Genomic DNA, 16,427 nt, shown 5'->3' on the forward strand with positions numbered 1-16,427 from the left:
GGTAGTCACACAATCATGCCATCATTCTCATATCTTATACCAGCTAAATAGTGAGTGGCTTACTTCGAGGGCCGGATCCCGTGTCGAAGTAGGAGAAGAGAGAGTCCAGCTCGTCGGGACAAAACAAGGAGTCTCGTCTGAACTTAGCAGCTGCTGTGAGACAAACACAGGTCAGAGGTGAGAACAAGGGAAGGTGTAACCAACTTCCTGTTGTTGTTAAAACACCTGCATGCATCCGTCTCTTTCCACCTCAACCACATGACCAGAAAGCTCCGGTGCTGACAGAGGATGGGTTCACCTGCGGAGAGGGTGGAGGGGGAGGTGCTTCCGGGCTCTTGCCGGTATCTCCGCCGCGTTTTAGGCACGGTGGTGGCGCTATTGTGTCTCCGACACTTCTTCACGCTCCACCGCCGCTGTGACTTCCTCTCCCCGTTGATGAGTATCTCCGTGGAGCCCAGCTTCTTCAGGAATTTCTTCTCCACGTACTTTGCTTTAATCCAGGCCTCCTTCTCCTGCCTGCAACGGGCCACGCAAACACATGACGGACTGACCGGCCTCAAAACATTTCATTCGAGCTGCGTTTTATGATTTTCCCACCTTGAACTGGACGGTAATGGTTTCTTCAGACCTTGTTCTTGGTATGAACCTTCATAGATGTGGTTGATGACGCTGTTTCCAAGCTCACACATTAACTACAAGGCAAAGACAAAGACATTAAAACACCCACACTAAAACTCTGAAATATGAAGCCGAAGCCAGAGGACAGTTAGCTTAGCTTAGCATAAGGAGTGGCTGTATGCTTCATATTCAAACGAGGGCACTGCTGAGACAAACCTTTAATAATTCTGGTTCCCATGAGTCCAGTGTGAGCGAGCGGACCTTTGAACAGTGAACTCCCAGACTCCTGCATCAAAACGACAGGTTAAAGGTCAATAAGGAGTTTATATTAAGAAGTTATATCGAGACCTGCTGGTCTGAATAGATGCAACGATGTAACATCACAAGAGTTCTAACACAGAGGCAAATGAGAGGCTCCCAATGTCATGCAAATCACCAAGTTCCACCGACGACGCTGTCTGGTATCCAGGCAACCGTGGCACACAAGGATAAAAAAAAAAACAACAACCAACCAAACACTGACACTTTCTCCTCTTCGTCACCCTGCATTGTAAGCAAGATGTCTGATCTCACCGTTAAGAGGACGAAGCCCCGAAAGGGAACATGAATATTCAACAGTGATTATTTCAACTTTAAAATAAAAGACACACACACACAACCGGCAGCTTGAAAATGAACATCACTGGATGAGACGCAACGTGAGATCTAGATGAGGACGTTCCCACCGAATTGATCTATTCAACGCCTCGTTCGCTGTGTGTGTCTCAGCTTTATCGTTCCTCAATGAAAGCCTGATCCAAAAAAAAGGGATGCATCACAATCCACTGCACAACGTGAGGCCAAAGGAACGGACAGTTGGCAGCTCTCTCCGTCTTCAGTGCCAGAAGCCAACTCAGTTCATTCAGACCTACCTGTGGATGCCGGAGCACTCGATACACAGCAGGATGCCCAGGTTGATGGAGGCCCAGCGAGGGTCCGCCTGGCCACAGTCGCAGCACTGCTCGTTCCCCGGCAGACACTGGATGCGCTGCAGGATGGTCTCCCCTCTGACGCTGCGCTCCCGCGGCTCGCTGGCCGAGTCGATGCTGCTGGTGGACGGGGAGGCCGTTCTGTCCAGATGCTAAACGGAAACACACTCGAAGCTACAACTTACACATACCAAACCAGCACTATTAAAATAAACATTTACAAATAATATAATCATATCAAAGTAATCCAGAAAAATGCAAATTGTGATTTTCAACATTTTTTTGTTGGTATGGATTAAACAAACCAGGTATAACATGTCAATTAGTTATCTTTAAATATATATATATATTTTTAACCACTGCACAGTTTCCCCCTGCTTCCAGTCTTCATGCTAAGCTAAGCTACTTGAACTGTACTGTTTAAGTGCATTTCCCCAAAATTACCAACTGTTCCTTGATATTTTAGTTTGTCTTCGTGGAGCTAATTTAACTGCTTTTCTAAGTGTATGATTAATAAATATACAGTTTATGTTATCAATTCATCTCATAACTGTCAGGTAAATGCAAAATAAAATGGACAGCCTGATATCTGACAGAACAGTCCACTCGAACGCGGCGGAGTGGGCGGAGTCAAAGGTCTGGACCAAGGAAATACAATGGAAATACTCAAATAAGGTACTTTACAATACAATACTTCAGTAAATGTATGTACAATAATGCAATACAATTTGACAAACAAGCTGTAAAGAATATTTCTGCGTTCTTGTTGCCACCCCGACCGCTGACTTACCTCTATATAGTAGGTGTCCGGGCTCTCTCGGTAGGCCGACGCGATGCTAGCCTGAACCGCCTGAATCCACGATTGTCTCAGTTTCTCAGACTCAGCCTGAAGCATGCAGCTCCTGTAACACAGAGAAATCAAATCACCATAAGTAATGATGCATCTTCTGCAGAATTTGTTGTGAAATGCTAAATTTTAAATTGTATGCATATATATATAAAACGTGGGGCTGAAAAGTGAAGGAATCAACACAGATATTACAGTTCAGCCTCTGAGGAACATGAATATCTCAACCAAAGTTCATGTTAATCCACCCAAGAGTCAGGTCTCACTTGGAGGGGGAGACGACCTCGAAGCAGAACCTCCTCTCGATGTCCTCACATGGTTTCACAGAGCACAGCCGGAGGTCCTCCACCACCACCGTCAGGGAGTCCTGCTCACACAAACCGACCACTTAGCACTTCTCTGCTCCTCAGAACCCCGAGACAAACATAAACCCGACTTATTTTCTTCCTCGGCAGATGAAAGCATCTGACCATTAGATATTTATACACACTGATTGAATCCCAGCAGAGATCTCTTTACTCAGAAACACGCAGTCGGGTGAGCGATCATGGATTCCAGTGAAGATCCCCCATAACGGTCACAAACCACGACCCCCCTCCATTAAGGTTGCAATTAACCTCTCAGAGCCCACTTTACCCCGGGGAGAGGCGATAGCTGGAGATAAGTATGGACTTGCCTTGAGCTTCTTCTGATAGACCAGCTGACTGTTCTGTATGGAGAACCACCGTCTAGAGAGAGAGAGAGGGTATAAATAACTTATTTCAGATGGATATCCTTCCAGTCTTTAAGAGAGCAAAGTTGAATCACAAGCATCAAGTGAAATGTGTTTTGCTTTCGGCAACAAAACATCGTGACCTTCGTGAGAGACTTTTAAACCTCACTAACCTGGAAATAGCCTATACCATACCATTATATATATATACATAAACAATATAATCATGTTCCTATTATTACTCATAGTATTATTATTGTGTTATTATATTATACATCATATTCAGTCAGCAGCACCAACCCCCGACAACTTTTTTCTGTTTGTTTATTATTTGTTTACATTTTTGCAAAGTGGTGCAATTAAAAATATGCAGAATTAGCAATTAGAAGTAACTGTTTGCAATGTAGTCATGGATTTACACTCAACTATCACTGGATTACTTTGACTGAAGAAGGTTTCTGAACCTTTTCTTCCTATGATTTCTTATTATTTGCAATTATCAAAAATAATGAATATGCAACACAAAACAAAAAAAATAACACAAGCTATAAACAGTATCATCAAAATGTTGAAACAAACACTTTTAAGGATACCTTTACCTGCATACTTTAACTTATACACAATTCACTTCCATCATTTAAGGTGCTGTAAAGTATATTTTGCATACAGCTAGATTGTTGTTTTATTTATGTGAAACGTAAACATTTCTTCTACTTTTAATATCAATTCACCGTTTCTACTAAAGTCATACATTACAGTATATAGATGTTTTTGTTTTAAACTTTTGTTTTTACCTGTTCCAGGTCTTAAAAGCATTGCTGGCCCTCTTGAACAGGTAGCCCTCCATCACCACCCCGTTAGGAGCATCCACGTTGAACTCCACCTTAGAGTCGTCATAAGAAAAGTCCTGGAAGAGAAGATGAGAGACATGAGGCCTCCGAATGGAAAAAGTGTCCCCATTAATCCTCACACAGGAAACGAAACCCTTTCCTCCCTGCAGTGAAGACGTAGCATGTGTGGCGTTCCTGGAATACCAGCAAGCATTGGATGTGCTCTGTACTGTACATACGGTCCATTAAGCGACCGCATCATCATGCCCTGTGTGATCATGTAGAAACGCTCACGTGTCGGTCCATGAACGCAGCGGGGGTCGCGTGCCATCGTCCCCGCATGGCGCGCACTGGGGCGTTTCGTAACTCAACAGATGTGAGAGGAAATTATTACATAAACAAGAGGATGATTCACGTGAAATTAGCCTGCAAGCTTTTTCATGACTTATAACGCGACGCCGAGCGCCATCAGAAAGTGGAACACTATTCCTGAAATGAAGGTTTTTAGGAAGCACAGAAAACATCAGTGTTTTGATCATTAACTCATTTTAAATGTGTTGAACATCACATGCATGCAGCCCTGAGAAAAGACCCTTTCTCCCCACTAGAGATGATTTCTTGTGCATGGATGTATCAGACATTTATATATATAAAAAGGAGGAAAGAGTCTGCCGGAGCGACCCAAATAAAATCGGGTCTTCATTCACTCTCCTGTTTCATAACAGGGTGTGTGTACATGCAGCACAGCTCCCAGCGCACCATTAACTACTCATTGCACGTCTGAATAATAGAACGACTCGCTGCTCTCCGTCATGTCGTCATTTTAACTCGTATAGATGCCAAAAGAGAAACACAACCTGTTCAGTTAGTTCCTTCATCAGGCATTTACAATGTCAAACAGGACGCTCTCTCAATATATAAGTCAAAGTTTGTTAAAAACAATTAAAAAAAGGGGTATCAAATCTCAAAACACAACATTAATGATTAATGCAAAGGAAAGGAGACTAAACATTTTCAGATTTGAATGAAAAGACTGAGAGACCATGAAGAGAGCAAGTAAGTTGTGTTACAAAAACACACAAATAATCACTCCGAGAACACGACTGTGTCCAAAACGAGAACATGCACTAAAGAAAACAGCCAATGTGATGCAAATCAACCCACCAAACTGTGTTCCCACTGGCAGAAGATCTTCATATTCAAACGTTTAGTCCCCACAACATTGAGAAACGCACCTCTCCCTTCGCTCTGCCACAGCGGCGTTTAACGGCATCGTGTCGCTGCAGTGCGTAATTCCAGCGCCGACATGCGTGCCCTCCTCTGAAGCCACCTGCCTGCCGAGCCTCCAGCATCAGGACTCATTAGCATACAGCTGCCGGCTGCTGAGTAATAATAGTGGACCACGCTACAGCACTGTAGCTGCTATTGACCCCCCCAAAAAGACAAGCAGGCTGCTTTGTGACACTTTGTGTGTCTGGGCCTCCCTTGAACACACCTACCTCGCTGGAGGAAGGTGGGAGTTTCAGCCCCCCTGTTGACCCCAAGGGGAGGTATCTGGCAAGCTGCCCACATCACCAAACTAAATACCCCCCAGGGGCTTCATCAACCAATCTCTGCAACAGTATGAGATCTGGAAGAAAGTCACCTTACCTGCAGCTGTCAGACGCCTCGCTCTTTATTTGAACATCAGAAAACACGGGAGGCAACGCTAAAACAAGATGTGCACTGGGTGGTACGCCGCTATCTCTCAAGCCTACGACAAAGGGACATCTATTTTTAATGCGGCAACGTCACAGAGACGGAAACCGAACATCGGTGAATTATTGAACAAAGCTGGGAAAAAACGGCCACTTCCAAATGTTTGGAAGCAAGTAAGCAAATTGTTGTGTTGCGTGGAGACGACGCGTGCCGGTGCTTCGTCCGCCATGAGACCGCACGCCGAGCGGGAGCACTGATTACTGTGTGAGGTATGCGAGCCTTTATGTGTCACAGACACAGTTCTCAGTCTGCTAACGGCTTAAACCGGGTATGATTGGACAGCTGAGATCATCCCTGCCAGCAGAATCACTTCACAACCACAAACTAGAGACGTAGGGGATGGCTTTCATTGCTATACTGACAATAACAACAAACAGAAGTGTTCATCATCCAATCAGATCACTGATCAATCACCAGACGGAAATTAAATTCTTGCAAAAAAACAAAAAAAAACAAAAATCTTGAAAAGGCAAAACACAGCATGGATTTTCTATGGTATTCCTCAAGGCCTTGGTGTCAAAATGTGGTTTTATGGAGGTAAATAAAGTGTGGAATTTAGCACTAGATATGTGGAACAAATGGTGAGCACGTGCATCAAGACATTTTACACTATTTTATTCCTGATTTACGACTCGATCAACTCGACACACACGACTGAGTTGAATCTCCAATTCATCTTCAGGTTCCCAGCTTTCAGATGATTTACTCCACTTCTGTGCAGCATCTACTACTACTACTAAAGAACCCTTCCCCCCTAAAACAAATTTAAAAATGGGCCTTTGGTAAAGAGAGGTGGAGTTGAAGAGGATAAATTAATCTTTGGGTGCAAATGTGAACACGGATCGATGGCTACTCGAGGATGACTGTAAGTAAACCTTCATTTAGACAAACTTCAGGTTTTCTTCGATTAATGAGCTGCGTTCGAGGTCAAAAGGGATGTCGAGGATGAGAAGAATCTTCTCCTTATGACCTCGTCTAACGAGGGCTGAAACATCACGTGACAAATGTTGCAGAATGAGAATATTCAAAATGCTTTCTGGGCTTATTTTTTATTCTCCACTGAGTTTCTGACGACTATGATATTACTTAGAGCCGCGATGATTCACAAAAAAAATTAAAAAATACAGCAATTATTTTGATAGTCAATTAATCACTGTAGTAATTTTTCAAGCAAAAATGCAGATTTTTTTGTTGTTTTTTTCATCGTCAAATAAGATAGTAGAATACCTTTGAGTTTTGAACCATTTGCTCAATAAAACATGTAGATTTAATACATTTCTGTCGGCTGGAAATGAAGATCATTTTTAAATAGAAAAAAACATTAATTGAGAAATGAATCTGCAGATTAATCATCTTGATTAAAAAAATGTTTTTAACATATACTTGTATTTTTCATCTATTTGTGGACCGTATGTTTACACCCGTGTTGAGATGAAGATTTGAGATACAACATATTTAATCATGTTTTTCTTTCACTACAAATCCATTCCGAGTTTCAAGCGGTGAAAATAAATCGAGTGACGCACACATGGGGGGGGGGGGGGGGGGGGGCGCGCCGGTGATGAAATGTAGAAATATAGAATAGAAGGAGGAGCCGGCTGCCTGGAACAGGAGTTCTCCATTAAATCTGCGGTTAAAAATGAATAGCTGTGGCATTTAGATGCTCTCCGCTCCGAGCCGGCCGACAGTCGGAGCACTTAAACTCCCTTCTGCTCTCCTGGTTTCTTGCCTGTACCGAGGAAAGGCTGCCCCTTTGGCCTGTGTACGTTTACACAAGCTTTACTGCACATTCTTCATGTGATGAGGAAGAAAGTTAACAAGTGGAGGGAAAAGAATCTCTTTAAAAGGAAGGAGGGAGAACAACAAAGTAGGCCATGTTGTTCTAAAAGCAGCGGAGAAACAAGAGCACAAAATAAAATGACATCTTGTATCTGAAAAAAAAAAAGACAAAACAAATGATGGAGCACTCACCTGCATGAGGGTCTGAGCGAGGACGGAGGCATCGGGACGAGCAGGAAGAAGAGGGGAAAACACAGCGTTAGGACCAGCGTTTAGATGGAGATCCTCCTTACTGGTCTTCCACACTGAATGTGACCACGCCGCAGTGTTTTCATCCTGTGCCCATGCTAATGTGGCTTCAGCTCCCTGCAGCAGCACGAAGCTTAGTGTCTAACAGCTAAAACCAGATCGATAACAGGCCCCGCATGTGACCCGGCCCTTCCCCGCGGCCCCAGCAGCACAGAGCCTGGAGGGAGAGCGCTGACCGCGACAGATGGCCACTGATCCTGGGGTACGCCAGACACGGGGCCCGCTGGACATGAGGCTTTCTGAATTATTAATCGTCAAGATGCCAGGCAGGAGGGAGCACCCGACATTTATTCATCTGAGAAACCTTAGACTCTATTTTAATTCATCCGATATCTGAGATATTTCACAAAAAGACCCCCGACGTGAGGAGGATTCCTCCTTTGGGGAACACGAATGTCACATCAAACCAATTAAAAAGGTGTGAAGATAAACTGTTAGGGCCAGAAACCACATGGTCAGCACTTCACAGGGAGGGTTTCCTCGTGTATCAGCACAAACAGTAGCTAACGTGCTGACAACGCTGGGATTTAGATCTCTTTAAAACACTTAATTCCACCTGATTTTAATGCTTAAATCGATGCCTTGGTCTTTGTTAGAGGGGGCTTAAATCAAACACCTCCCAGCGGCCCAGGTCTAATCCCGCCCCAGTCACAACACATGCACTGGGCCAGGTGGCAGACTGGATCCTGGAGGTGAGACACGAACACATTAACACCCTTTTAGATTTTCACAGCAGCGAAGGAGCGACGGAGGAGTCTTCTCAGGCAGGAAAACAGTGTCTTATCAGCCAATCGCCTCCTTCCTGGACTGTTATTATTATTATTATTATTATTATTTGGTTTTATTTGTTATCTTCTCCTTTAAACCTGCACTCAACTCTGCCCTCATGTATTGAAGCTGTTCTGTTTCACAAGGCCTACGTTAATGTCTGTCATTTCTTTGTTTCGCCTTTTGTCTGTCTAAATTCTCACCTGTTTGTTTAACAAAAAAGTAAAAGAAAAAAAATAACAGAAAGAAAAAAAAGAGACATAAATTGCTCATTTTTTCATCTGAAGAAAATAAAACACTGAACCTTTATAATCTTTCCTCCAAATAACATTTGCTGGACCTTTTTAACACCACATGGAAGGACATCTTATGCATCTTTCAAACCAGCTAAAGTACGAATGTATGATGGAAAACCACTCGGGACAATGTGGCCTGGAAATAAGTATTAAGTAATTCATTCAGTACTTCCATGCCGTACATAACAATGACTCCTAATGATGTCATTAATTAAATGAACACAACATGGACCAGGATTAACAGCAGACATGTTATTTCATTTAAAATGGTTCATTATGAGATGATGAGTAGTTCCTGTAGCAAGCATGTCTCATGGTTTATTTATTAAATCCAGGCTCTTCCAACCTGCTGGAATAATACTTTACATTCTTTATGTAGTTGATACTTATATTTAAAAAAAAAAAACCTCACCCTCTGCTGAATGGTTGCATGTTTATGCTCCATTTCCCTCTTCTCCATGGCCGAATCAATCACCAGCTGATCCAGCTGAAAGTCCGATCAACACAAAGACAAGTTCAGTGTTTTCCCAAAGGGACATCCTGTGAAACGCCCTCTTTTTGCAGTGAGATCCATTCAAACATATACGGTAGAATAAAAAGGTGCTGTCTGAGAAGAGGAAGCTGAAACTGCAACAGTTTCCATCGCCGACACACGCCAGCCTCCAATGATCAGGTCAGTGTTTGGTAACGAAGCATCGATTCTCCTGCAGCAGGCGACAAACCAGCTGGTCCACAGAAACACGTCGGTGCCCCCCATGAAATATTGGTTTGAGCCTTTTTTTATTGAACGCTAAGAGGGAGATTACTACCCAAATCAGATCAAAACCCCCACCACAATCAATCAGCAAGCGGAAATTCCACCATTCATTATGCAATTGTTCAAAAGAGGATGAGACCGGTTTGAGAGAAGTGAGGTTTTGTAGTAGTGATGGAGACGCTTTGCTCACCTCGGCAGCCAGCTTCTTCATGTACGGGTCGATCTCGTCCAGCAGGTTGTAGCCCTGCTGGAACAACGAGTACTGCGCGTGCATGAACGACAGCATCTGGGCGGGACGGAGGCAGTTTATTTAATATTATGAAATGATACAATACGTGACATTACTCTCTTTTTATATATATGATAGGGATGCATGTGTGTGTGTGTGTGTGTGTGTGTGTGTGTGTGTGTGTGTGTCTGCGTTGACTTACAGCATCTAGGATCTCAAATTTCTTCTTCGCCTGGAGGACATTAATCTGCAGAAAATAAAGACAGACGTGTTAAAAGATTATTGTTTTGATGATATCCACAACAATACACCACTTTTAACACAAACATGCTTTTTGAGATTACCCCCTCTAGTGGACAATATTTGCCTTTTTTCTAACCAACACCACCGGCTTTAATTTGTGTTAACTTTTAACACTTTAACACTTTAATCACACAGCTTTAGTTACTTTGCAAAAAGACATTTCTGCACACAAAACATGCAAACAGGTTATAAAATATGATGTATTTTAATAATGTGGAGGTTTGGACTGTTAGTTGGACACTGTGTCACTTTGGGCTCTTTTTCTGAATTTTCACAAACCAAACAACAAAATAATGACATTTTACTTTTCAATACAGACCTTTTTTACAGTGTGGAAGAAAAACCTGAATCCTTCCTCCACTATAAATGAACAGCACCAGTGGAAACAACACCCTGTCATAAACTAAGAAAAAGTCCCTCTGGCATTTCTCTGACTTAAAGCCGTTTGCATTGTACAGCTTAACCGATGCAAACCTAAATAACACTTTGTGCCACATTTAAGAGGTCACTTATACATATAGCGCCTCTCCCTTCGGCTTTGACCTTTTCCGCCTTGAGACACTCAATTAAGACTCAAAAGGGTAACGTGTCTGAGAGCGTTGAGAGAGAGTGAAGAATGAAGAAAAGAGGGCACGGCCGTCGTAGCGATCGCACTGAATCAGCCTCTCTGCTCCCCGCGGGCCATCGTGGGTCGGAGGCTTACAACTTGTGGGCAAAACAAATGGCGTGCCGCGTATGGACGGATGGGCGGAGGCGAGGATGTGTCATACGGGGAGAAGGATGGACGCAGACATCGTTGTGAGCTAATAGGAGGGCATCATTACAGCCATCCATGATCGTACAGGCAAGATAAAGCTGTGTGGGGCTGGCTTAGAATTAAATGATCATTTACCGTCTTTCAATAATATCGTGGTTTTGTCATACACGGTTATGTCAAAATGATGATTTGATGTGAACTTTAGGACCGAGTCTTCAACGCTTTTCAGGCCAAGGACCCCCCTTGTGTAATAATAATATCATATTATTATTATAATACAATAATAATGTGTAGTGCAGCCTATAGGGCCATGTTTAAAAGGTACTTTATAATGATGTATGCACATAAGATTCATATATTTATAAAACATATAGGGTCTTGCTGAATATCGACCCACTAGGATCCATGGAGTCTCACCTGCAGCACGTAGTCCAGAGCGAGGTGTCGGAAACACTTGCGGGTGATGCTGAGCGTGCCGGCCGCTTCCTCCACCTCGTGCGGCTTGTTCCTCGGCGCCTGAGCGTTCTTCACCTGCGCTATTTCCATATCCTCACGCACCCGGTCGAAGTGCTTCTTGGTCTCCTTGAACTTGCGCACATCCCTAACACACACACACACACACACACACACACACACACACACACACACACACACACAGACACACACACACAGACAGACACACACAGTTCAGGATTCCAGACTTGGGTATTTAGAGGCACCACAAAGCCAACGTGAGGTCACAGGTGAACCCCGAGGCTTCATTCATTGTTCATGATACGTCTGTGACAACATATCTGGGCTGCAGAAGGTGTTTAATATTTAAAAAAACACCTAAAAGGTTTTCGGGGAGAGGGGGGACGTCTGCTCTTTAAAGGTTCAAGACTTTCTGGGGTTTATGCAAACCGCGATGAATATTTGAAGGGTCTTAAAGCTCTGCAGGGAAACCGGAACCGGAGCGCCGTCGAGTGTGGTTTTACTCACTCTTTCACAAAGTTGTGCAACTGCTGCTTCACGGAGCGCTGAGCTTGATCGAACAGGATCTGAAACAGATGGAAAGGAGACATTAGCCTGTCTGGATGATGAGGGATGGTTTTTACTGATATCAAAACTAGATACTCATATACTGATACAAATATGATGACAAATAAAGATGTTGTTTCTGATTATTTGCTAATAACCGTCTAAAAAATGAAATATAATGCACATTGTCGACACAATCTGAAGCATTTTGCCATTTCTCGTTCTCGACTTTTGGAGGGAAAACTAAAGTGAGCTCCAGTCAAACCACCTATAATGTGTTTCTAACCAACAGAGGGCGACAACGCATGCTTTTTCTGTTTTTATGATGCAGATCAGCCTTTAAAGGCTCGTTAATATGAACGCTGGAGGAATGTCACCGACTCAAACGACACCCGCTGCAACACAATAACTGTCTCGCCTTCTTATGGGGTGTTTGACACTGAAGACCGCTCCTCCTTTTCTCTCGCCCTCTGAGCACATCCTCTGTGATCGCTGCTGCTAAATAGGTCACTCGGGCAGAGAGGGAGGGAGGAAGTGAGTGAGAGGGAGAGGAGGGTTTTTGGTACAATGTGACACTGCAGAGTTTTCCACCCGATGCAGAACGCAAAACCCACGCGGACAAAACCGCCAGAGCCCCGTGTGCCATCGCTGTACGGCTGAAGGGTGTGCATCCTCAGCCGGCCGGAATAATTGGATATACAACTGTGTTTGTGGATTAGAAGACATGCGAGGCCCCGTTAAACTAAGCTTCTGGGTGTTTTAACTCGGGGATTACTGGCATACGGACAGACACCGTGTCGTTGCCACTGTAGGTGGAGGCAGCAACTATCCAGCACTTTAAAAAACAAACAGCTAAGTATAGATGAGCAGGCTTCAGGATAAAAATGTGGCCGAGATGGAAGTGGTCATCGTGTCCCTGCCACCGACTCTAAAAGAGATGTTTTTGATCGTCGGGTTGGTTTTACTGCTCTATAAACTCGCTGGTTCCGAATGAGTGAGGACAGCGGCCCTCTCATCCGGTTTGTTGCATAATCACATCAGAAAACCAGCCATTTCTCTGCATGTAATCAACCGGCAGATAAATGCCTCTCCGACGCAGCACCAGACGTCACCAGCAGCGCACCGCGAGGCGAGGCGGCCTTTTGTAAGGCGTAAACGAGGCGTTTTTAATGGCGTCGTGTTCGACTGCGAAGGCTTTGATGGCGCACGTGTGAATAATCTGTTCTCCTGGATTCAGTTTAAAGAAGCACCGTGCCACCAAAGACGCCCATAAACAGGCGAGGACTGGAGGAGCCAGCAGGGGCAGCGGTGAGCAGCGGCTGTAAACACACCCGGGTGGAAGGATAGGTCGGGACTGGTGTGTTCGGAGGCTCGATGGAAACCACGAACTTTAAAAGTAGTCAAATCAACTAGTGTGTGTGTGTGTGTGTGTGTGTGTGTGTGTGTGTGTGTGTGTGTGTGTGTGGTGGCTGGAAAGCCTCTGGGAGACTTCCTGGCTCTGGGGGTAGTGCAGCCTGTAGCATTCCTGAGCTGCCTTTGTGGCGAGTTGACACCCTTCTTTCATAGGACAAGATGCCAGACGTCGCCTCTGATGTGATGTGAACTAGTCCGTCTGCAGGACCAACAACACACGGCCTGGTCCGATGGCCAATACCGAATGGATCACCACGAACTTAAGGACATTCCTGGTCCCCAGAGGTTGGTTCTCTAATGACTTTGGGGATCCCCTTAAACCCATCAACTACAGTCGCATCATCAACGAGTCTCCACTTTCCGTTGAAGGACTGATGCTAAAGTTGGACTTTGAGTTTACAGGAAAAGTAGAAGTCGACATAAACAATCTGGGTTTCAAAATAAAAGGATCCACAGGTGACAAACATCACTATGTAGCTATGAAGCTAGCGTGTCTATAGCTTTGGTGATGAAGTGAAATCCAAATGAGATCCGAACGCATCCTATTCATCCGCTCTGCTGAAGGGTTTTCATATGATGTCACATTTTAATTGATAAATATAACGTCTGTAAGTGTGAAGTCCCGCAAACATTTGGATTATAGCCAGGAAACGTTACCAATAAGCTCCTACTGAGTCATGTTAAAACTTTGAATGAGAGTCCTTTTTTTCTGTGTTTGGATTGCAGATCTAACAAATATACCGTCTTGCTCTCATATTTAACAGGCGGGTCAACACAGATAATGCCAGTTGGAATGTGGCGGAACAAAGAAAACACTGTGCGACTTGCCGTAAGTAAGAAAGTGAGTTAGCGAAATATCTGGCACGTCTTCCATGACCCGATATCAGAGCCGAGGAATGGGACGGCTCCGGGCCTCACAATGGACTACTGTACCGACTCTCATTCCACAGACATGTCGGGACACAAGACGGAGCTAATAAAAGCAGCCCAGCAATTATCTTCAGATCTTTATTTTGATCGGCGCGCGGGAGACGGTACGCAACTGTCAAATCCGACAGGAAAATGTCAACGTGAGGCAAGAAAACCTGTTGATTTAAGACTTAACATCCAGGATGTTAGACGGAGTAACACTGTTGGTGTTCTGCTGCTTAGTTACAGAGCATCAGAACATAAAAAAAATGTATTGATGTAAAAAAAATTGCGAGTCTTATTTTTTAAGATTCATAACTTCCAAAAATATATATTTTTCTTTTTATGTTTTAAAATATAAAATTATTTTAATTAATGCAATCTTTGGTCTTGGATCTGCCTTCGTGTATTTACATTATTGTCGTTTTATTTTATATAATCTTACGCATCTCATGCCATAATTTGCCACATGGCCTTTATTAGCCTCCAGAGGACGGAATAGATCCTGAATCATGTACTCACTCTAATAAATCGCTCTGAATCGTGAATTTGAATTGAAAATCGATATTTGGATCGTGAATAGTTTGACCTCAAGAGTCGTGAGACACCATAGGATTCCCAGACCAAATACCAATATGTAACACTAGAAGAGCATGGAACATATGATGCCATATCATTTATTATTCATGTATGGGGAAGCTGTCCTGGGGAATAAAAATCCCTAGTATTCATATGACTCCAGGGATTCAAGTCTAGTCTTATCATTATAAGAAGACCAATGACTGTGGATATGAAGCGTTTAAAAGGAAGACTGAAGACACATTTCTGCTCTCTGAATAAAGGACTCGGTTGTAGTCTGTAGAGAATGAGAAGGATTGCAGCTCCAGACAAGAAAAGCGGCTTCCTGCTGCGTCCTGCTTTGTTTTCCAGTCGCCAAATATAACCGTGAGACATCAGCGTTGGCATCCCACGCGGGAATACGCTCATTCGGTATGTACAGCCTCCTTATTGTATTCAAATTCACGAAAAATGTGCTGTAAAACGATACGCAATCATCCCCTAAATCCCTCCGTCCGTCCGTCTGTCCGTCCACGCCTCCGTTCCAACTACTGTAAATATCATTCCACCTCTGGGATGTCGGTCTCTGCGTCGGCCGCCTCTCATTTCTAATGCATGTTCAGAGTCAAACACGAGTCAATAATTGATCGAGTATTCATACGGAGTTTCATGCTTGAATTAAACAGAGTTCATTCTGTCGATGCTTCTGCTCGTAATGTGAAATCTTTGGCTTGACCTTCATACACACAGAGCCCGTTTGTTCTGTTGTGTGGTGCTGAACTGGCAAAGCCACTCTTTACTCTTTCCTGTGTGTTTTCTCTGAGCTCATGTCCTCGTACGCGCTGTTTATCTGATGCTGTTTTAAATAAGGCATCCGAGCGAAGCCGCTACACGGCCAGTTGGCACTCGGGTCGGTCGCCATTTCATATTGGGTGGCAGCTGTGCACGGAGGGGCGTCCGTCGCGAGCGGCAGATACGACCATCGTCTTCATTTCTTATTCATTGGCGCCCTGCTGGCGTCCCTCGGCTGCAGCGGCGCTGCACAGTCGCACACACATGGTGCCCTTCCTGATTGAAATGGCAGCGTGTTAAAGATGTCAACATCAAAATGTGAAGAAAAGCCTTCAATAAAAGCAGATCACGAGGCTTCGTTAAGGTCGCATCGTGGCAAATATGGTGAAATTTTTCATCTCGAGGGAATCCCTGTTATTGCTTCGGTATTGCACTCCTCTTACCCTCCTCCCCCCCGCTATGTTTTTACATCAAACTCACAAAGAAAACCGTGGAGAGCCAATCATATTAATGTCAATGTTAATGGATAAGAGGGAGGGGGGGCTGAAAACCCAGCTGAGCTCACAGTGGCAGAGGCCAGCTGGTCTCAGGCCAAACCATGGCTCTCTTCTGGTCTTGAAGGTGTGACTCAGTCAACCAGACAAACAAGGGGATCCGTCAGTCTGACAGGAACCCTGACGGTACCGATGGGAGCTCTGGAGTCTGGATCTGACTGGAACTAAGAAGAAGATCCAGATTTGTAATACTACTGTATATACTGTAGCATCTTCACACATTCTATATGCATGTACATACTTTACTGCT

General features: G+C 44.1%; 1 protein-coding gene across 1 annotated transcript in view; it reads right to left on the reverse strand.

The window, feature by feature from the left end:
• LOC311017003 (arf-GAP with coiled-coil, ANK repeat and PH domain-containing protein 3-like) overlaps positions 1-16,427 on the reverse strand; it is a 50,374-nt gene that overhangs the window by 6,179 nt on the left and 27,768 nt on the right. Inside the window, exons 5-18 of the mRNA XM_084015094.1 lie at positions 11,913-11,971; positions 11,349-11,532; positions 10,074-10,118; positions 9,833-9,928; positions 9,298-9,372; positions 3,940-4,052; positions 3,110-3,161; positions 2,700-2,800; positions 2,377-2,488; positions 1,530-1,738; positions 835-904; positions 598-692; positions 299-516; positions 64-153 (exon numbers count right to left, since the gene is read on the reverse strand). Coding sequence (XP_083871220.1) covers positions 64-153; positions 299-516; positions 598-692; positions 835-904; positions 1,530-1,738; positions 2,377-2,488; positions 2,700-2,800; positions 3,110-3,161; positions 3,940-4,052; positions 9,298-9,372; positions 9,833-9,928; positions 10,074-10,118; positions 11,349-11,532; positions 11,913-11,971 — 1,519 coding nt within the window. The remainder of the gene's footprint in view (positions 1-63; positions 154-298; positions 517-597; positions 693-834; positions 905-1,529; positions 1,739-2,376; positions 2,489-2,699; positions 2,801-3,109; positions 3,162-3,939; positions 4,053-9,297; positions 9,373-9,832; positions 9,929-10,073; positions 10,119-11,348; positions 11,533-11,912; positions 11,972-16,427) is intronic.

Source organism: Eutrigla gurnardus (assembly GCF_963514095.1).
Source record: "Eutrigla gurnardus genome assembly, chromosome: 8".
Lineage (NCBI taxonomy): Eukaryota > Metazoa > Chordata > Actinopteri > Perciformes > Triglidae > Eutrigla > Eutrigla gurnardus.